This window comes from Microcebus murinus, chromosome 2, assembly GCF_040939455.1.
Source record: "Microcebus murinus isolate Inina chromosome 2, M.murinus_Inina_mat1.0, whole genome shotgun sequence".
Taxonomy (NCBI): Eukaryota; Metazoa; Chordata; class Mammalia; order Primates; family Cheirogaleidae; genus Microcebus; species Microcebus murinus.
Window position 1 is genome coordinate 92,988,639 of NC_134105.1, and position 23,551 is coordinate 93,012,189.

Genomic DNA, 23,551 nt, shown 5'->3' on the forward strand with positions numbered 1-23,551 from the left:
TAAGTTTAAGTGAAACACAAAATAGGACAAAATTCCCAGCAAAGGCTAGGTCTATAATTTACTATAATAGTAACATTTCCAAATCATTACAATTAGTTTTAGATCCTTCCATTGAAATTTTGATTTATAAGTATTTTCGTTTAAGTGAGTTGTTAGGCATTATTAATGAAAAGGATATATTTTCATTAGGAAAAAAAGAATGACTAAAATTTTAGAAAGATAAACCAAAATGTGAGTAAACAGTATGGGACATGGTCAAATTAAAGCCACCACATGTGCAGGTGGTTAAGCTCTAATTTTTTCACACTAGCCACTATTCTGTCTGACATTAACTCATTTAATTTTCACAAAAGCCCACAACAAAGTAATATTCTATTATCTCTATTTTACCATGAAGAAACAAAACACAGAGAAGTTAAATGACTAGCCAAAGTCAAATGGTAGAAGATTCAAACCAAGAAGGTCTACTTCTACAGTCTGGGATCTAAACCACAGCTTCTCAAATTTATCTGGTGAGCTGGTTTAAAAACAAAATCAAATTCAGTGGGGTGGGGATTTGAGATTCGCCATTTCTAACAAGATCCAAGGTGGTAACAATGCTTCTGATTCATGGACACACTTTAAGCACAAGGCCTTAAAATACTAAAGTTATCCGTCAAGATTCAAAGTGAAAGAAAGGCTTAGGGAAGTTAGAAAGTGAGTTCGCAGGGCATTTCAACCAAAATGAGTGGCCCTCCTAAGTCATGCTCTTGACACAAAGCAAGATAAGCTGGGATGACTGCTTTCCTGACTTACAGATCTCTGATACGTGGGAGTCCTCTTTTGTTTTTTAGTCCCAGATGAGGTAGAAGATGAAGATAAAGGTAAAGAAATTGAAGGAGGGGCTGCAGGAGGGGGATGAGGATCTGACGACACAGTAAAAACGTTCTCCATCTCAAACAGCTGTGATAACATAGCATAATGTTTGTGACTACAATCAATAACAATTCAATGCACATTTGCCAGTCAACCTTTATATTTTCAGATTAAGTTTAGCAAAACATAATTCACTTAATCGGATTTCTATTGACATAGGAAATATATAGCATTAACATTAAAAGGTCAAACAAATGTATTTTTTAAAGCTCTTAAACAATCCCATGTTATCTATGACTTTGAAAATACCACAAGGACTCTAGTGGTTACTGGAGTGAAACTATTCAGCAATTTTATATAGGATCCAACATTCTAAATCACTGCTCTCCCTAGAGTACACACAGTAATCCAATGGGATGTGGGAAGAAAATATTACAACTATTTTTTGCCCAGAGATAAAAATTAGCTTTTGTAAATTTTCACTATGTATTTACAGTAGAGGCCTTACTGACTCAGTATGTCAGATGGTCATATGCCACGTATTACTCAGGTATTTAGAGGAAAGAGTGGAGAACTCAAAAAGATGACAGTTAAGTCCGCATTTATTCAGCTGCTCTCAGCATATTAGAGTTTAAATATGCCCAGTAAGTAGACATACAAATTTAGTCACCTAGCTTAACTTCATGAATAGACAAATGGTTGAACGATTCCTACAGAAGAACCTTAGATGGAAGATAAGGCAAAAACAGGCAAAGAGCATGGAAATTGACACTTTTATTCCTGGTACTAGTTCATTAACCTCCATATTACAAAAAAACACAAAAAACAAAAAACAAAAGACCATCTAATGAGATCTGACAAGTATGCCAAAAAGTTAAGATCAAGACTATAATATGGACTGGGCATGGTGGCTCACATCTGTAACGCTAACACTCTGAGATGCCAAGGTGGGAGAATCACTTGAGCTCAGGAGTTTGAGGCCAGCCTGAGCAAGAGTGAGACCCTGTCTCTACCAAAAATAGAAAAAATGAGTCTGGCATGATGCATGCCTGTAGTCCTGGGTACTCAAGAGACCGAGGCAAAAGTATTGCTTGAGTCCAGGAGTCTGAGGTTGCAGTGAGCTGTGATGACGCTACTGCACTCTAACTGGGGTGACCAAGCGAGACTCTGTCTCAAAACAACAAAAAACCCCCTATAATATGGACTTATATTAGTTGCAACACACTACATGTATGTTGTCCCTGAGTTATTATTCATGATTTTAAGCAATTTTAAAAAACTGCTTAAAAACTAAGCACCCAGAACAGTATTTCTAATGAGAACAGAACATTTCTGCATTGTTAACAGGTGAACTCTTTTTATAATATTGCCCATTTTATCTTATTTGTATGTTTTATAATGCAAATGCAGTAGTATAATCACACAATTTATAAATATATACACATATTGACAATACATGTTTTTTTAAATAAGCAATATGATAAAACTAATTTGAGGACCATTATTCTAGATCACTATGATCATGACTTTCAAACTATGCTTCTTTCATGTTTACACTGTAGTTATTACTATATAAATAAGAACACAATGATATGATCTATTACATACAAGCCAGAAAGCTACAAAAAAAATCCCATTAAGTCTCCAGTCCTGCCACACCTTACCTGCCACAGTCTTACCTCCTCCCAGAAGGCAGGAGGTAAGAATCCCGTTTACCTCACCCAAAGGGAAAATGGACCAGAATCAGAAGGGATCACAGCTAATATTTTCTTCTAAGACTCTAAATTGTTCCCCAACAAGGGTGCTGAATTTAAACAGTATTACTCTTGAGTCTCACCTCACCTCTACACGCACACTAAAATAGAGTTGAAACTTTTCCCTTCTCCTAGAATGTTTGCTTACTTGAGCTCTCTTTCCCTATCCCTTATCCATTAGGGAGGAGCTTTTCCCCCTACAGGGAAAACATATACCAACTCAAACAACTTTAGTTAAGACAATATGTTAATACTTTTCAAAGTATTCAAAATAATTCAGTTAAACTATATTTTTATGGCATTGTAAATTATTTCTCAACCAGCACCATCAAAAACTACCTTAGGCCAGGCACGGTGGCTCACGCCTGTTAATTCTAGCACTCTGGGAGGCCATGTGGGCGGATTGCTCAAGGTCAGGAGTTCAAAACCAGCCTGAGCAAGAGCGAGACCCGTCTCTACTATAAATAGAAAGAAATTATTGGCCAACTAATATATATAGAAAAAATTAGCCGGGCATCGTGGCGCATGCCTGTAGTCCTAGCCACTCCGGAGGCTGAGGTAGCAGGATTGCTTGAGCCCAGGAGTTTGAGGTTGCTGTGAACTAGGCTGACGCCACGGCACTCACTCTAGCCTGGACAACAAAGCAAGACTCTGTCTCAAAAAAAAAAAAAAAAAAAAAACCAAAAAACTACCTTAGGTAAATTCACACCTAACAGGTACAATGCACACTATCTGGGTGATGGGCACATTTAGAACATTGGCTCAAACTGTACAAAAGCAATACATGTAACCAAAACATTGTACCTCCATAATATTCTGGGGAAAAAAGTACCATTAAGTAAAATGGAAGTTATCACAAAAACAATTATATAAAAGTAGAAGATCAATGCAAGGAGGCAGCTACACAAATCCTTCTTTAGAAAGACATCAAAAAAGAGGGTGGTGGTGGTAGGAACCAGTATGTAAATGTTATTTGGCTTTTTTTTCAATGGGGGGGAAAAACCTGCACAATTTAGTTGCTTGCTTCACAGCACATAAAACATGCATTCCAGATGAACTGAGTTAAGTGCCTTAAAAAATATTTAAAAAACACACGTGTAGGCCGGGCGCTGTGGCTCACGCCTGTAATCCTAGCTCTTGGGAGGCCGAGGCGGGCGGATTGCTCAAGGTCAGGAGTTCAAAACCAGCCTGAGCAAGAGCGAGACCCCGTCTCTACTATAAATAGAAAGAAATTAATTGGCCAACTGATATATATATAAAAAAAAATTAGCCGGGCATGGTGGCGCATGCCTGTAGTCCCAGCTACCCGGGAGGCTGAGGCAGAAGGATCACTTGAGCCCAGGAGTTTGAGGTTGCTGTGAGCTAGGCTGACGCCACGGCACTCACTCTAGCCTGGGCAACAAAGTGAGACTCTGTCTCAAAAAAAAAAAAAAAAAACAAAAAAAAAAAAACACGTGTAGGCCGGGCGCAGTGGCTCACGCCTACAATCCTAGCACTCTGTGAGGCCGTCAGCCTGAGCAAGAGCGAGACCCCGTCTCTACTATAAATAGAAAGAAATTAATTAGCCAACTAATATATATAGAAAAAATTAGCTGGGCATGGTGGTGCATGCCTGTAGTCCCAGCTACTTGGGAGGCTGAGGCAGGAGGATTGCTTGAGCCCAGGAGTTTGAGGTTGCTGTGAGTTAGGCTGATGCCACGGCACTCACTCTAGCCTAGGCAACAAAGCGAGACTCTGTCTCAAAAAAAAAACAAAACAAAACAAAAACCACACACGTGTATATTTACAAAATCTTTGGAAGGAGGACTTTCCAGGTTTAAAATCAATTGAAAAAATTGCGAAGGACCAATTTAATTATACAAAAAGTACAAGCTTTTATAGTTAAACCTAAGGGAAAATATGTAGAGATTCCAGGCAAATCAGTAGAATTAAATTACTAGAATATATAAGCTTCCTGAGGGGCAGGACCATTGTTCAAAACTAAATCCCTATAGTTTAGATAAAACAGTGCCCGGCACAAAGTAGGTACTCATTTGTTAAACAATTGAAAGCTACTAAGACAAATGAGCAAATAAATTATTCTTGAAGACCATTCATTAGACACAAAATTTTTAAAACATTGAACATGAAAAACTTCAATTCTGGCAATAATCAAAAAACCCAGATAAAGTAAATTAATATTATTCATATAACGAACTAGCAAAGACAGGATTAAAAAATACTGAGAAAGTGGACTAAGAAAAACACACTCGGTTATACTTAACTGGTACAACCTTTCTGAGATGCAGTTCAGCGACATTATCAAAATATGGAGATATTTTCCTTAATGCCATGGCAGGAAACCTCTGCTTGGGAAATCTGAAATGTGGACAAGGCTTCACGCACAATTATGTTCACAAATCTGTTGATAAATTCCCAGAAACAATCTAGTCTAATACTTTTTTTTTTAAAGACAGAGTCTCACTTTGTTGCCCAGGCTAGAGTGAGTGCCATGTCGTCAGCCTAGCTCACAGCAACCTCAATCTCCTGGGCTCAAGCAATCCTGCTGCCTCAGCCTCCCGAGTGGCTAGGACTACAGGCATGCGCCACGATGCCCGGCTAATTTTTTCTATATATATTAGTTGGCCAATTAATTTCTTTCTATTTATAGTAGAGACGGGTCTCGCTCTTGCTCAGGCTGGTTTTGAACTCCTGACCTTGAGCAATCCGCCCACCTGGCCTCCCAGAGTGCTAGGATTACAGGCGTGAGCCATCGTGCCCAGCTACTCTAATAGTTTATGATTCAAAAACTCACAGTAATTTATAGAATGCTGTGCAGCCTTTAGAAAGGACATGTGAAAATGCTTATGCTGTAATATGAAAGGAGAAATAAAGATATCTGCATCAAACGATTTCAAGTGTATTTAAATACCAGAAAACCTAATGTGATGCTCATGAATGAGAAAATATCTAGGTGTCTCTTAAGGACACAGAGCTAAAAATGGCAAATATGGGAAGAGAATCCAGTTTTGACTCCATGGCTCACATTCTTAACCACTGCCTTATTCATTTAACCAGAACTTAAGCGCCCAGATTGCATCGGGGCAACACTAATCTAGGTTCTATTTATATACCAAACACAACAGACAAAAATCCTCAATCTCATGGAGTTTAGATTTTCTACCCTATTCTATGTATTTACGTTTAAAACAAAGTCATTATTAACAAAATTACTTCTCATTTAGTAAAAGCAGAACTACAAAGAATCTCACAAATTTAAACCTCACTTCTAATCTAAAGAATCAACTAAAGTTCCTTGAAGAACATAAAAGTAAAAATCACAAGATTGGCATTTAGTCCTGATTCTCGTATTTTTAACTTCTCTGGTATTCCTTCCTAAAGTGTAAAATGGGAGTCTAACTGGTTTCTAAGTTCTCTTAAAAAAATAAAAATAAAAAATAATCCTATGCTTTATAATTTCTTATAACATCGGAGTTGTTTGTTCTCTAATTTAGTCTGCTTGGCTTCTATTGACAAGGCATTATCTTGGAAAAGGTAGCTTATTTCAACCTGCTTTCTTTTCTTTTTGAGACAGAGTCTCACTCTGTTTCCCTGGCTAGAGTGCCCTGGCATCAGCCTAGCTCACAGCAACCTCAAACTCCTGGGCTCAAGAGATCTTTCTGCCTCAGCCTCCCAAGTAGCTGGGACCACAGGCATGTGCCACCATGCCTGGCTGATTTTTTCTATTGTTGGTAGAGTCTAGCTCTTGCTCAGGCTGGTCTCCAACTCCTGAGCTCAAACGATCCACCCACCTCGGCCTCCCAGAGCGCTATGATTACAGGTGTGAGCCACCGTGCCTGGCTGCAACGAGCTTTCGAAAACCAATCTTTATTCTCAATCTAAACATATCTTCCCTTCACTTACAGTGTTACTTTCAGTTTTCTGAATGCAACCATTTTTCATACTAATCGCTGTCTTCCAAATAGGTTCTAAATAATTATTCACTAAAGTTTATCTCACTACTCTTTTTATTGTACCCCAACCAATAGAGAGCAATGAGTGATTAATGTCTCTTGATTCAACAGACTTAAGTTCTAGTAACACTGAAACTAAAACAGTCCTCATGTCATTTCCCAACAAACCACATTAATGAAATCAGGTTTTCACCTTTCAGTACTACTACGACTGATTTGTTCCTAAATAAAAAACTATAACCTAATGCTTTTAAAATCCATTCTACTTTATAAAAACCATTCTAATGGTTCTAAATACCATTAACCTGGTTTTCTAACTTATAAACATTAATTTTATTAGGCTTTGTATTGTCTAACTTTTAATCATTCTTGGTTGTCCTACCTTAATACCTGTCTTACAGAGTTGTTGGGATAGTTAAATGAGTTGCTTCACATACAAAGCCTAGCACATAGGTACTCATAGAAGTACTTACTAGATCTTGCAAAAACAACAACAACAACAACAACACAGGGCAAGGATAGAATCTGGCAGCATATACCTGGAGACATCTCTAAAATCAGTCTGTTAGTCAATACTTTTTAAAAGATTATAACCAACCCACATTTCTCCATACTGACCATTATGCTATCCTGAGATTCTGCCAAACGTCCTTATGGAAAACTCATTTTTATTCTCTGACTCTTGGATTTTTGCCAAGGATGGACAGCAAGCAAGCTCAATAGTTCCCATATCTGACTTTGAAAAATCAGGAAACTGACAGTTCCTGATCACAGGTCTCCATTTAGTTAACTAACACACCCCTAAGCAACTAGCAATTAACCCTATTATCTTCTCACTCACCAGGGGCTTCAGATTTTTTTCTACCATGTTTTCCATTATAAAAATTATCTGGCCCGTCTCTACTATAAATAGAAAGAAACTAATTGGCCAACTGATATATATATATAAAAATTAGCCGGGCAGGGCATGGTGGCGCATGCCTGTAGTCCCAGCTACTCGGGAGGCTAAGACAGAAGGATCGCTCCAGCCCAGGAGTTTGAGGTTGCTGTGAGCTAGGCTGACGCCACGGCAAACGCCACAGCACTCACTCTAGCCTGGGCAACAAAGCAAGACTCTGTCTCAAAAAAAAAAAAAAAAAATTATCTTCAGCAGAAAAAAAGCTGAAAGCACACAACGATTTCCTAGTTTTGCTTTCCTTTTGTCACCCTTAGACTGTCTTAATCAAATTATTCACTAAATAATTCATGTCTATTTTCACATACCAAAATGTGAAACTTTTTCCTTCTTGCCATTGTAGGGCTAATTCTGCTCTTCCATCTATATATTCATTCCTAATTTTTTTTTTTTGAAACAGGTTCTTGCTTTGTTGTCTTGGCTACAGTGCCATGGTATCATCACAGCTCACTGCAACCTCCAACTCCTGGGCTCAATCGATCCTCCTGCTTCAGCATCTGGAATAGCTGGGACTGTAGGTGTGCACATGCCAACACACCCCGCTAGGTTTTATATGTTTTCTGTAGAGACAGGGTCTTGCTATGTTTGCTCATGCTGGTCTCGAACTCCTGGCCTCAAGTGATACTCCCACCTCAGCCTCCAAATATGCTAAGATTATAGGTGTGAGTCACCACCACCACCCTCATTCCTAATTATGTACGTTTTGATCATTTTTACAAAAATCCCTTTCAAAATCTAAGGTTCTATTGCATTGCCAAATCCATTTCCTTAGCTCAGGGGTCCTCAAACTTTTTAAACAGGGGGCCAGTTCACTGTCCCTCAGACTGCTGGAGGGCCGGACTACAGTTTAAAAAAAACTATGAACAAATTCCTATGCACACTGCACATACCTTATTTTGAAGTAAAAAAACAAACAGGCAAAAACACCCGCATGTGGCCCGTGGGCTGCAGTTTGGGGACGCCTGCCTTAGCTGAACTCCCTTTTCACTGGATATTTCACAACTATACAATCAGAGCATGTTTTACTATCAACCTCCATCTCAATTCTGGGTTATCTGTTTGCAAATACATGAAATATATATAACTTAAATTTTTAGACAGCTGTGGGTACATATGGGTATATTAATATACATTAAAATATTATGCTTCTGCACTTAGATTAGGAAAAACAATGTTCACATAGCAAACTAATATTCAAAATATAAAGATGCTAAACAAAAGGCACTTCTACTTTAAATTTATTTCTATTATTTTGTCAATGAAATGAAATGGAAGCCTGTCTCTAGTCTTTTACCCCTTTTAACCATAAACATAAAACTGTACAGTATCAACTTGCATTATTTTCCTCATCTAACAGAATCGATAACAATCAGTCTAAAATTATTTTTTAAAAATAAGATGAGGGGCCCGGCGCGGTGGCTCACATCTGTGATCCTAGCACTCTGGGACGCCGAGGTGGGCGGATTGCTCAAGGTCAGGAGTTCGAAACCAGCCTGAGCGAGACCCCGTCTCTACCATCAAAATAGAACGAAATTAATTGGCCAACTAATATATATAATATAAAAATCAGCCGGGCATGGTGGCGCATGCCTGTAGTCCCAGCTACTCGGGAGGCTGAGGCAGGAGGATCGCTTGAGCCCAGGAGTTTGAGGTTGCTGTGAGCTAGGCTGACACCACGGCACTCACTCTAGCCTAGGCAAGAAAGCAAGACTCTGTCTAACGAAAAAAAAAAAAAAAAAAAAAAAAAAAAAGGATGAGGTAGGATGAAACAAATAGAAAAGGTAAATGCTACAATTACCTTAAAATTGAATAACTGAGTGTTTATGAAAAACAGATAATTTAATTAGTATTACTGGTAGTTTTCATAATTCTGGTCCACGGTAAGGTCAACATTGTATTACGCAATCTTTCAATAAATTGGAAAGAAAGGCCTAAATGCTTTTTGAAATGATGAAGCTTTTATAAGTGAACCTATTTTCATGCCTCATTCTAGGTGACCTCTGCAACATTTTTAAAAAGGTTTACCACCAACTTCTTAAAATTATCTTTGTTACTTCTTCCTGACTTCTATTTCTTTGAACGTTCTCTTCATTGGTGCTTCTTCCTTTATTACCTACAAACTGATGACTCCTTTCTGAATTCACTTCTACCCATTTTAGAAAATCTGGAAACTAAAGATTAAAAAGAAAAATTGCTCTTCATAATCCTACTCCCAAAGGTAACCACTGTTTAAACATTCCATACTAGCATATTTTCAACTTCAGATTACTATGTAATGAACACAACAGATTTCCACAATGTATTTTAATTTCAGTGAATTCTTACCCAAACTTCCCTAGTCCTATGAACAACAGAGGTTTCTACCTTGGACAACTGGATAGAGACAGTCTGTTCTCTCCAGGCTTATCTTCACATTCAACTGGTCTCTAAGTCCTCACTTATATTAGCATACCTAATATCTACCTTTTTCTCCACCTGTACCCTAGCTTTTATCTCCCTTATGCTCTGTATCATTTTTAAAAAAATTTTTTTTTCTTCTTCTTTTTTTCAACTTTGGGGCAATGGAAGCTCTATATCTTATTTATTTATTTTTGAGACAGAGTCTTGCTTTGTTGCCCAGGCTAGAGTGAGTGCTGTGGCATCGGCCTAGCTCACAGCAACCTCAAACTCCTGGGCTCAAGCAATCCTGCTGCCTCAGCCTCCTGAGTAGCTGGGACTACAGACATGCACCACCCTGCCCACCTAATTTTTTCTATATGTATTAGTTGGCCAATTAATTTCTTTGTATTTATAGTAGAGACGGGGTCTCGCTCTTGCCTAGGCTGGTTTCAAACTCCTGACCTCGAGCAATCCGCCCGCCTCAGCTTCCCAGAGTGCTAGGATTACAGGTGTGAGCCACCGTGCCCGGCCTATCATTTTTAAATAGCTCTTCCCACCCTCAGCCTATCCCTCAAAATGTCACCATTTGTCTTTTAAAGATACACTTCTGAATATAGTATTACTTTAAAATCTGAAGCAATAAAGCTATTTTACTTTTGGAGAAATAAAATTCATTGAGTCCTTGCTCATAAACATTAACAGCCCTCCTATAAAGTAAAAAATATTGGGCTCTTTAGAATCTGATTCCAGTAAGTCTCCTTTTCGTTACTCCTCCCATGCAACAAAACTGTACTCTCTATTCATGACAGACTTATTTCAATATACGCCATGTGCTTTCAGCTCTCCCCGAATCTACTAAATCTGTCACCTTTATAGTTCTTCTCCCTCTTAAAGTGCTACTCACCTTCAAATATCCCTTATTTGTAGGCTTTCTTTACTATTTTCCTTTCTTTCAAGGGAACTGCTCCTTTAGTTAGCACTTTATGAATACCTCTCTTTCAGCTTATATTAAAACTATGGTATTTTTAAATAAATTGTTCTAAATCCCAATTCCATTAATATCTTATTCATTATTTTACTTCAGCACTAGTAATGCCTAACAATATTGTAAGCATGTCAACCATCCATACACAAATATGCACTGTATGCCAGCCAGTGGCAAGCATATAGGTACTGGATGTAAACCAAGGTTCTTCCCACAAGAACCTAACACTGAGACCGGGTGCGGTGGCTGTAATCCTAGCACTCTGGGAGGCCGAGGCGGGTGGATTGCTTGAGGTCACGAGTTCGAAACCAGCCTGAGCAAGAGCGAGACCCTATCTCTACTATAAATAGAAACAAAATTAAATTGGCCAACTAACATATATATATATATATAAAAAATTAGCCGGGCATGAGGGTACATGCCTGTAGTCCCAGCTACTCGGGAGGCTGAGGCAGAAGGATCGTTTGAGCTCAGGAGTTTGAGGTTGCTGTGAGCTAGGCTGACACCACGGCACTCACTCTAGCCTGGGCAACAAAGTGAGACTCTGTCTCAAAAAAAAAAAAAAAAAAAAAAAAAAAAAGAACCTAACACTGGAGAGGGCAGTACCAAATACCACCTAGGTTTCAAAGATCCTTGTACAAAGACTGCAATGCATATTCCCATCTGAAACCCTAATTTCTAAAAAGTACAGATGAAGCTTCTCTTTCTTTCTTTTCTCTCTCTCTATAATTAATTGGCCAATTAATTTCTTTCTATTTATAGTAGAGACGGGGTCTCGCTCTTGCTCAGGCTGGTTTTGAACTCCCGACCTTGAGCAATCCGCCCGCCTCGGCCTCCCAGAGTGCTAGGATTACAGGCGTGAGCCACCGTGCCAGGCCGAAGCTTCTCGTTCTAAGAGACCAACAAATCAAAAGAGATCAGCATGTATAATATAATCTTGTATGAAAACTCCCAGTTTTGGCCATATATTGGCCAATATTGTCCCTGTCTAACAAGAGACCATAACTTAATCTAGTGTTGATATTTTGATACTATATAGTTAAGAATAGAGAAGTTGTTTTCTGAATACTTTTAGAACAGATTAAGATTTTATAATTATAAAATCCAGAATTACAGAATTGATTCTTAACAATAATAGGAAACTACAAACATACCTCGCAGTGATAACCAAATATTGCACTTTCAGTAGTATTTGCTGATTCTTCTTTTTCAGCACACGTTTCAAAGGATGAAAGTTGCTAGTATTAAAAAAAAGAGCGAGAGAAAATGATCTACCAAGCTAATAAAGAATACAACTGCTGCTGCACCGGGCAATCTCACAGTACAGCACTGAAGAAAACAAAGACTACTAGCAGCGTTGGGAAGTGCTCTTTCAAAGCTGTTGAGTAGGCACAAACTTCTTGTTTCAGATCAAGTGTTGTGTCTTCAACTTAAGTGTACTCTTCTTTGGTCTTGTTGGTTGTTACGAGGTTTGTTCCTTGCCTGATCTGAACTTGAAGCAGCAGTTTCAGGTGGTAAAGTCTGTTCTGTTACACTTCATACTAGAGATTAAAAAAAAATGAAGACATTAAGTATAACATATATAAAAGAATCAGGGATTGAGGGTGGGAAGAAGGACAAACTCATTAATTTAGAATCACTAGTCAAGCAAATAATATGCAGGAAACTTGGAAGCACATTCATCTGATGTCATCTGAGCACTCTCAAGTACTAACAACTACCTCCTTTGGTATCACACCAAATTATTTCATAGCCCTTACTCACCTTCCATCCCCAAATAAGCTCAAAGTCACACAGCATATTTAATAGAATACAAACATTTTATAAGCATCTAGCACTATGTCAGATTTTGTGGAAAATATAAAAGAAGTTTCTGCTGGCAGTGTTTATAATCTTGCCGAGGAGAGTTATACATGAACAAAAATTAGAATACTCGACAAAATGCCAAAAATTAATTTGTTCAAACTAATATCTGGGTATCTACTATATCCCATACTATACTAGAAATACTACTTATTGTTTATTTGCCATATTGCATCAAAGCAACATGGGGAACACAGGGAAGGCTTTTAAGGGGTAGAATTTAAATTGAACCTGAAAAATTAGGCAGAATTTTAGAAGAAAACAGGTGAGTATTCTAGGTATGAACTGTCACATAAGCCACAATATGCCACTAAATTCTAAGTTCATTGAGAGCAGGGACCATGTATTATAAGATTTTCTAAGCCTGGCTTCAAGTGAAGTTGTCTGCATGAATGACTGTGGCAACAAGTGTGGCTTGTTGTTTCAGAGGATATCAATAGGCTAGCCTGGCTAAAACAGAGGTCTGAGTTAAAGAGAAATGGGATATGTGGCGTGTCAGGTGTAATGGAGCCAGATTATACAGCATTTCAACCTGATGTAACAGGAAACATAGAACCTTAGTTTTTGATCAAAGTGTAAGTCCTGAAATCCTATGGGAGATGACTTAGTGAAGGAAAACAAATCTCATTTGAGCTGTTATAGTAAGTAGATGAGAAATGTCTATATAATGGAAGAAAAATATTTATAAATATCAATGCTTTATATTAGCTGTAAAATAAATGATTATTTTGCACAGACCCAAATTTTAGCAAAATGGTGCTCTTAACTAAAATGATTTACATGGGGAGAAGAAAAAGGTGGACATGCTGATAGACGGATGTCTGAAAAACATCAGAAATAAGGACTATCAAGTGAGAGAGGTCAGAGCTGGTGAATAGCTTAGATTAGAAGAGCTCCATTCCAATCACTGATACTAGTCAATATACCACGGTCAAGTTATTTAACTTCTGTAGGTTTGTTTACTCATATGCAAGATGAAAACTCAGTAATAGCTGATCTGGCCATTTTCTATATCTAACATTCCATGACTTTATTGTTCAAGTATCAATCAAATGTTACACTTGTCTGATCTCTCAACTTTATTTAGATCATTCTCCTATTACCCAGACTAGTTATGTCTTCCAGCAATGGTTTTCTTTTCTTTTTTTATTTCTGAGACAGAGTCTCGCTTTGTTGCCCAGGCTAGAGTGAGTGCCGTAGCGTCAGCCTACCTCACAGCACCCTTAAACTGCTGGACTCAAGCAATCCTACTGCCTCAGCCTCCTGAGTAGCTGGGACTACAGGCATATGCCACCATGCCCGGCTAATTTTTTCCATATATTTTTAGTTGGCCAATTAATTTCTATTTATAGTAGAGACAGGGGTCTCACTCTGGCTCAGGCTGGTTTTGAACTCCTGACCTTGAGCAATCTGCCCGCCTCGGCCTCCCAGAGTGCTAGGATTACAGGCCTGAGCCACTGCGCCCGCTGGTTTTCAGATCACTTGGGAAACATTAAAAAAAATACTTATGCCAGCTGGGCACAGTGGTTCATGCCTGTAATCCTACACTCTGGGAGGTGAAGGTGGAGGCCTGCTTGAGACCTGGAGTTGAAGACCAGCCTGAGCAAGGAGAACTACCCCTCCAATTTCTACAAAAAGAAAAAAAAAAATTATCGAGCATAGTGGCGCATGCCTGTAGTCCCAGCTACTTGGGAGGCTGAGGCAGAAGAATTGCTTGAGCCTAGGAGTTTGAGGTTGCAGTGACCTGTGATGATGCCACTGCACTCTACCTTGAACAAGACTCTGTTAACAACCACCACCACTGCCACCACCTTAAGCCCAGCCCCTACTCAAAGTAATGTACCTGGCTTGAGGTACAACCACTTAATATGCTGATTCTTCTCTCTCCATCTCCATACCCAATGGTACAAACTGTATTATTTCCTTCAAGATATCTTTTGTATCCATCTGTTGTCCTAAAAGACATATTTTAGCTCAGATAATCTAATACATTCACCAATTTCTAGTGTTCATCCTTTCCATTTTCTGTCACATAACACCACCAGACTGATGCCATCAAAAATTCCAATTTCACCTCATTTCCCCTGTGTGAAATCTTTAGTTATTTTTCCAGCACCCTAGATGGGAGCTTATTCTTGGCTACCCATCCAACGCTAATATCTGAGCAACCTTAAAAAAATCCCACACATAGAGATTCTAAATTTAACTAAATTATAGGTTAGGTCCCAGGCACTGGTATATTTTTTAAATCCCCTTACCTCTAAAGATGTTCAAGGTGTCTCTATTCTACTTTCCGTCTTTACTTTCTACTGCTTTCCAGTTCTTCTAGATATGTCCACTCCTTTCCTAAATCCTTAAATACAACTCTTGGGAGATTCCTGAATTCTAGCCTTCTTTGCTCATATGGGGTCTTAACCACAAAAAAAACTATAATTTTTCTATCTTCAAGGTGATAAAAAAGCCTTTCTTGACCATTCCAGCAGACATTCATTACCTTCTTAATTTCCACTAAGTGGGGCATTAACGTTTACTGCCTGCATCAATCCTTTTGGTGTTAAATCATTTCTGTACTTTATTAACTTCATGCTTATGTATCTTATTCCTTAATTTTATTTCTTTATGACAGTCCCCTTTAGGATCCAACTCAGTGCTGCTACAGAAAGAAACAACCACAGCAGAAACTAATACAGTAAAAAATTGTTAATCCAGGCCGGGCGCGGTGGCTCACGCCTGTAATCCTAGCTCTCTGGGAGGCCGAGACGGGCCGGATAGCTCAAGGTCAGGAGTTCGAAACCAGCCTGAGCAAGAGCCAGACCTCATCTCTACTATAAATAGAAAGAAATTAATTGGGCAACTAATATATATAGAAAAAATTAGCCGGGCATGGTGGCGCATGCCTGTAGTCCAGCTACTCGGGAGGCTGAGGCAGGAGGATCGCTTGAGCCCAGGAGTTTGAGGTTGCTGTGAGCTAGGCTGACACTATGGCACTCACTCTAGCCTGGGCAACAAGTGAGACTCTGTCTCAAAATGTTAATCCATAAATGTAAAAAAGAACACAATTCAAGTGTAGACAGTTATACCAATTTTAACTGTATAAAGGACTTACGTATCCAATCAAGAAATAACAGTATCTTCTTTTAGAAATACAGACTTTGTATAATGGTTTTACCTTAATAACTTAGGGCTATTTATGAACCCAAGGAACTCAAGATTAAGGACAAGGCTATGTATTTGGGGGAAAACAAGTTATCTTGAAAAACTTTAACTGGATTATCTCAATCTTGGATGTATTAAATTAAGAACTGTCAAGCTTGTCTTGGGGTAACACAAGTATTGAGACAGAATCTAAAATACAGAGTATTGCAGGGTCAATCTTGGGTACTGATGAGGCCCTTATTAGGATCTGGTAAAGCTCAAACAAACTTACCAACAATCACGAATAATTGAGAGTGGCTGAATTAATATTTTCATAGCTATGAGATTTCTATAGTTAACTAAATGTTTTTTCAAACAAATTAACACTTACTGAAGGACTTCAAGGTACTGATCAGGCATTTTAATAAAACTGGTTATCCACCCAAGCCAGGACTGACATTCATTGGTGGTACTGACAACTTCTTTTGCCTCAACTCTCTGCAGTTAGGAGCATTTCCCCTCATCTCCCCCAAAAGCCAGGCACTTAAGTCATATGAAACATAGGGTACTAATAAAAACCTAGGCAACAATTTAAACACGGATCTGAGAGACTCCCTGACTGCTAAGTAATCAACTCCTTTTTTCCTTTGCTCAGCATGAAAACAGTGTCATAAGTATCAACTATTATGTTGTTTCAGGACTAATTCCTTTACTTGAACTGAATCTAAATGGTTACTCCCTACATCACTTGTCTTAAAATTATCACCACCTGTTTATTTACTGGCCTCAGTTCACTGCTTTATCTATCTCAAAGGCCTAGAAGAAGCCAGGCACACTGTGGGTCCTAAATTAATACTAATACATGTTAAACTAAACTAGTACATTCATGTGGTAAGTAAACCATCTAAAATGTATCACACTACAGTGTTATCATTTTGACAAATTATTTTCTAAGTATGTACAACAGCACTCACTTGGGGGAGAATGTTAATGAAAGGCTAAACTAGTTGATAATAATCTCCCCATCTAACTTCTCTCCTGGAATACCTTCTTTCCTTAAGAGGAAAAACCAAAGACCCAAATGGGTAGCTCAGGATTGAAAAGGTTCTCTATTGTCTGACATTTCACATAGTACTATACTTAAATAATTTTTCAACAGGGGGAAACCTGATTATGAATAATCAATGATCATAATTCTTGCCTTAACTTCACAGTTCATATTTCTTGATACATTAACTTCAGTTCAACAATAGTGCATTTTGCTATAACTTGTATAACTGAAGTGCCTAACAGGTTTTAATGCACTTTTATTTTGGGATCTAAGGTAAATGATAAAGTGTAGATAATTAACCAACTTAAAATAATCTAAGTCATCACATGGTGAATGTGAATAAAAGAAAATCAAACTGATGAAACTATCTTTTTGTACATGCTTAGCAGTAACAGTTGTGCTAGGCTGTTAATTACCTGAACAGCTACTGAGATATTTAAAAGTATCTATCACTTAACTGCTTACAGAAACACTAATACTTTGAAGTAGGACAAATGCCAGTGTGAGATGCTGCTGAAGAAATGCTCCAGACACATCAGAACAACACAGACCAGCACTGTCCAATAGAAAGATTGTGGTAAGCCACATATGTAATTTACATTTTCCATTTTTTTCCTTTTTTAATTTTTTCTTACTACTCACTGAGGAGCACACCAAGTAAACATTTTCTAGGAACCATAAAGTCAAAAGAACAGATGAAATTAATTTTAATTAAATGTCTTACTTAACTGATTATATCCAAAATGTTATCACTATCCACAGGTAATCAATCTAAAAAACTGACATTTTTACATTCCTGGAAATCTTATGTAGTTTTTATTAAACAATTACAGTACATTTCAATTCAGACTAGTCACACTTCAAGTGCACAATAGCCACATGTGGCTAAAAAGTAGGCAATATCTAGCATAGGCTTGGCCATAGCAGAATCTTATAGTTACTAAGTTGGAGAAGCAAATAACTAACTGGTTACGTACTGGCTGTAGCTGCAAACAAATAGATAGCCTACATGTGCAATGTGTGGAAAGTGCTGATCAATTTGTTTTCAACTACACACTGATGTTTTACCTCAGCATAAAAAGATGTTAGATATAAGGTTTTTTTTTTTCCTGAGACAGTCTCACTCTGTTGCCTGGGCTAGAGTGCCATGACATCAGCCTAGCTCACAGCAACCTCAAACTCCTGGGCTCAAGCAATCCTTCTGCCTCAGCCTCCTAAGTAACTGACTACAGGCATGCGCCACCATGCCTGGCTAATCTTTTCTATATTATTTTTGGTTGGCCAATTAATTTCTTTCTATTTTTAGTAGATGGGGTCTCACTCTTGTTCCGGCTGGTTTTGAACTCCTGACCTTGAGCAATCTTCCCACCTCGACTCCCAGAGGGGTAGGATTACAGGCGTGAGCTGCCACACCCAGCCGGAAAAGTTTTGTTTTTAACTAGGTACTCACTCACACATGGAAGTGGGGAACATTCTAACATCTAGACAAAAGAATTTTTTAAATACAGAATGGGCAGAAGGGATTTAACGGCAAGTTATTCTCACCACAGCAGCTTCACCACTTAAGACAGTCTAGCTATTTAACCTTACAAAATAGAACTATAATCTCTCTAGCTGTAATGTTATATTATGGAAAATCCTGAAAGTTTTAACAGCTCTCCACAAGACAGTTTTAGCCCAAGATTTCAAAGTGGTTTCCTTTTTGTTTTTTTGAAAAGACAAAGCTAAGAAAGCACGTCAATTCTGTTTATTTAACAAGATTTTTACTTCATTTTGTAATACAGCCATAAAATTTAACTCCAAAAAATCTGTCCAACAGGAATCTCCACGTTTCAACTATCCTGTTGAAAGTATGGCTCTCATACAATGGGAATGTACTTAACCTCACTGAATTGTACACTTATAAAAGGTTAAAATAGTCAATTTTACGTTATGTATATTTTAGCACAATTTAAAACAAAAAAGGATAGCCGGACATCATGTGTTTTTACATGGGGGGGGGAGGAAAATAGGTGAGATAAAGCAAGACTGCATGTCATCTTTCACATTCCCCATTTTCATTTGCTAGGAATTTACCAGAATTTTCAACCACCCTCTTTAAAGGTCACACTTGTTAAGTCAGAACTTATTTACAAAAAAGGAAAACCTATCTTCTGTGCCTCAAATGCTTTACTTTTCAACTCAGCTGCTATAAATACTCATCTCGATGGTAAACATCCAGAGCAGCTGCAAAACCACTCAAACTACTACCATCTTTTTATGTCATCCTAGGGCTAAAAAGAAACAAGTTTGAATATTTATCTAGGTTTTAGGACTCAGGTACATGCCTATTCAAGTATATAAACTCCCTCCTTAACCCACACCACTCATTATAGGTTAGTATCAAAAGAACGCTAACGGGATGTATTATATTGCCCCTCAACAGAATATTAAGAATGTCTGCCTTCTAGTAACTCGAAAATTACTCAGCGTTTTGGTATAGAATAGCTACATTAGTGGGCTATAATTTGGGACTTCTGGTTTTAACACCTTGACTGCCACACTAGAAAATAAAATTTTTTCCTTGGGGTCATGGTGTTTTATTATGAAAATAGAATAAAATCTTCGAAAACAAAATGATTCTCTATAAGGAAAAATTTATTTTTTATTGTTTTCTGTGCGTGAGTTATATGCAATTTGAAAAACAGTTCTCACAGCTCACAAGGTGAAGAGATGTATGAATTACATATGCTTCAAGAGGCCCGGGTCTCAAAACTAGCTTGAGTTAAATACAACTCAGATGGCAGTTAATGTGTTAAACAGTAGGTTGGTAGCTCTGGCTGAGAATTGCTAATTCATACCACCCCGATAAAAATTTAAGTCTCTCAAAAGAAACAGATTTAATTACCATAGTGCACCTGAGCATCCTCTCTCTTCCCTGTTTAAAAAGCACCATTCTTTCACTCATTTAAGGTGCAAAATGAGAAAATTAATTAGCTCAACAACGTTAAAACACACAATTTTTTTTTTCTTTGGGATATTGAAGCCTGTTTAGGGACCGTTCTGGCCTCACCTGTGAGCAGTCATCTGGGCGTCTAAGGGAAAAATCTTAAAGCAAAAGAACCGTGGCACTACCATTTCATATTGATAAAACATCGGATGGTAAAAACGTCGAACATGTCTCTGACTGAAGGTTCTAAAAAACTAACCCTACATAGAATGACGAAGCCAAGCCGTTCATTGCACAATGTGGGCCAGCCGCTTGCACCAGGAGAGCCAGAGGAGGTGGTAGGGAGGACACCGAGTTCTCACAGAGCACGCCCTTTCCCTAAGAGAGAGGGGTGAGAGCCACATGCCTAAACGATTAGGAGCTGGTTCCCTTTCTCAAGAAGCTTAAGGGTGGCGAGAGAGGAAGGCTGGGTGTTGAGATCTAGCTCTAGACGACTGGAAGTAAGGATGCTAATATTGCCGCGCTACCGTGCCATATGTGGCTAGGGAAAGGAGATATCTCTAAGCACTTCCCCTATATGGAGCGGGGTCTCAGTCCATACACAAAGAAGGCGCCACTGCCGCACTGCGCTCTGGTACTCGTAGTCAGATCCCCAAGCAGGTGACAGCCAGGAAACTATAGGGTCCAGAGTCACAGTAGGCCCCTCTCTTCTGTCTCTGGCTCTTCCAGCCTCACACAAAGGACCGCGCCACCACCCCCTCGCCCCGCCCGCCGGGACTTGTAGTTCCCGTTTCCCCCGCCAAGCCGCAAAGGAGGAAGCGGCCAGACTACAGCTCCCAGCAGCCTCCGCGTCCGAGCCCCGCACCCTCTGCCTCCATCTTGGCTGCGGTCGGAGCCTCCATTTTCGCTCCCTCCCCCCACTTTAGTCACCACCACCACTACCACCACGCGCCCCGCTGGTCTCAACTCCTCGCTTCAGTCTGCGGCCTGACGTGAGGCCCAGACGGTTGAACAGGGGACGGATGAAAAAGCCCGAGGTAGGGACTCAGGGTGCGCTCTTCTCTATCTGGAGCTCTGGGGGTGCCCACCTTGACTCAGAAGTCTTTCCCGTTAGTCTTGGTCTTCTCAGCCGCCCTTAGCTTGGCCGCTTGCTACCCCCATTTGGACCCTGAGGTCGTACTCACCCCAACAGCTCAGCGCCCCCTCTCCAGCGCCGCCATAAGCAGCACGGCCCGGTACGTAGGAATAAATCTCGCTTCTCTCGCGAGAGTTCCGGGCTCCGAGCGCGTGCACGGGAGGGGGGGGTAGTCTACTCCTAATACGCTTGCGTACCAGGGCTGAGTGACGCCAATCAGGCGCTGCGCTTAACCACAACCAAGATGGTGGCTATGTTCTATATTCCCTCCCGTGTGTGCTGCAGAAAAGAATTCTCGATGTTTGCTGACTCTGCTGGGACGCTAGGGGTGGGGTGCGATTGGCTTTAGGCGTTTCTATTCTTTGCAAGTGTGAATATGCTTTAGGCAGCGAGACTAGGATAAACCAGAATTGAGGGCGAACAATTCTGAGGGTATATCTATGAACGCCATAAAAATAATTTCTTTTCCCAGCAATAATGCAGAAGTCCTCAAACCTCAATGTCTTCTCACTCACAATGCAATCATTCTTTCTTTCGTCTACTACATTAGACTGGAATTTCATTAGTATAAAGTCAGGTTTTTAGCAATGTAGTTGGGAAATCTAAGTGAGACATTTGTTTTCCACAAATGATGTAGCTCTGCAATAGATGGACAAGAGTCAGCAGAGCAGCATAATCACAAACAAACAAAACAAAACACCCCCAAATTCCTTCAATTGACCTTTCTGGTTACCAGAAGATATTCATAGTAATACCAGGTAATCAAAGAGGCTGAATTGGTAATTAAAGGTTGCAATCAGGACAAAGGGATGATTCATCCAATGGAGGAAGAGAAAAGGAGGGAAATAGTTATTTCTGGCCACCTTAAAGTTCAGTGGGTTATTTCCTATCAAAAAATAGAGCATGCTCCTCTGGTGAAAGGAATGCTTTTCACAGATTCAGTGGCTCTCTCACAAGACAGTATTGGATAAATAATATACACTCTCCTGAGAACTCTCCCAGTTTTCGTTTTCAATACATTTATTTGGCATCCCATATGTGTAATCCGTAGGAAGTATACAGCTGTAAAGAAAAACGGACATGGTCCTGTTCTCAAGGAACTTTCAGTCTAGTATCATTAAATGATCTCAAAAACAAATCTAAACATACACATTGGAATAAGTGCAATGAAGGAAAGATGCACAGAATTAAGATAGTATAACCTATTCTGAGCAAATCACTTTGAATTCTATGAAGAAGCAGTATCCTACTTTTGTTAAAAAATTTTCTCTCCACCTCTGTTGCTGTCTCATGCATACCACCTATCAACAATAGAGCATGTTCCTCTGGTGAAAGAAAAGCAAAGCTGCGTCTTTGCTCTCTTTGATGCCTTCCCACGCTTTCCTAAGCACAGATAGTTGCTTCACTTTCAATGCTTTCATAGCTCACTCTATTGTAATTATTAGTTTTTACTAGCTAGTGTAAGGATAGAGCCTCTGACATTCATCTTTGCAACCTAGTTTTCTGACAACGTCCAGTCTAGACAACTCTTAAAAGCTTATTGAATGAATAGCACTGAACAACAGTATGAGAAATTGTTAGAAATTGGAATGTTCTGCTGGGAAAATACAGCATGTAAGTATTTCAAACCAACTAGTTTGTTTCTTTGGCCCAGTTCTTAAATTGAGATCCCTCCTTCCCCCAGTACATCTAGTCTGAATAGTCTACCAGGCGTCCTCAAACTATGGCCCACTGGCCACATGCGCCCGCCAAGGACATTTATCCAGACTGCCGGGTGTTTTTTCGGCAGCTGCCTGTCCTGCTTAGCAGCCGACTTGTCCTGGGCCCACAGTGCGCAAGTGTGGAATGTGGGCCGCACTCTCCCACTGGCCCTCTAATGGTCTGAGGGACAGTGAACTGGCCTCTTATTTAAAAAGTTTGAGGACCCCTCTAATGTTACAGAAAAACTGCCCTGGGCTCTTGCACTAGATACAAGGTCATATGAAGCTGGGCTAAAAGTAGAATTAGATCTAAGAGCACACATTCTCAAATTTCAGAGCAATGGGAAATGTAAAAAATAATAGACTCACTAAATTCTATCGATACAATTTCTATTAATAAGAAAGGATAAAATCTTGATTTCTGCCATTAGTCTTAGCTTCTAAAGATTGTCTTAAACCATAGGATCATTTCATCATACTCATTATGAATATATCCCAATTGCCTTTAAATTCCTCTTTGATCCAAAATTAGTAACAAGTTACATTTTGCACAAAATGCAAATATGTATAAACTCAGAAATACACATTTTAGCTTCTAATGCATTAAAGAAAGTAACAGGTTGGACTTATTTAAATCACTAGTTAAAATGATTTACTTTTTCTACAAGTACAACCCATAAATAGAGGTAAATTCCATTTTTAGATAATCACTACATTTTAAGGCAATGATTTTTTAGATGAATTTTGAATTCAAATAAAAAACTGAAAAATGTAGTTATCTTTTTATTTTTTTTAAATGAAAGTTAAAGCAGAAACTTGTGAAATCACTTGGAAAACCATCTCCTATATAACAGGGT

General features: G+C 39.0%; 1 protein-coding gene across 4 annotated transcripts in view; it reads right to left on the reverse strand.

Annotated features, from left to right (window-relative positions):
- Positions 1-21,152, reverse strand: part of CSDE1 (cold shock domain containing E1) — a 44,120-nt gene extending 22,968 nt beyond the window's left edge. For 2 of the 4 annotated variants that reach the window (XM_012778401.2, XM_012778399.2), the window contains exons 1-3: positions 21,044-21,152; positions 12,036-12,422; positions 796-942 (exon numbers count right to left, since the gene is read on the reverse strand). In XM_012778401.2, the coding sequence (XP_012633855.1) occupies positions 796-933 (138 nt within the window). In that variant the 5' untranslated portion in view covers positions 934-942; positions 12,036-12,422; positions 21,044-21,152. The remainder of the gene's footprint in view (positions 1-795; positions 943-12,035; positions 12,423-21,043) is intronic. The other 2 variants (XM_012778404.2, XM_012778402.2) reach the window with 1 other exon arrangement.
- Positions 21,153-23,551: the final 2,399 nt, after the last annotated feature.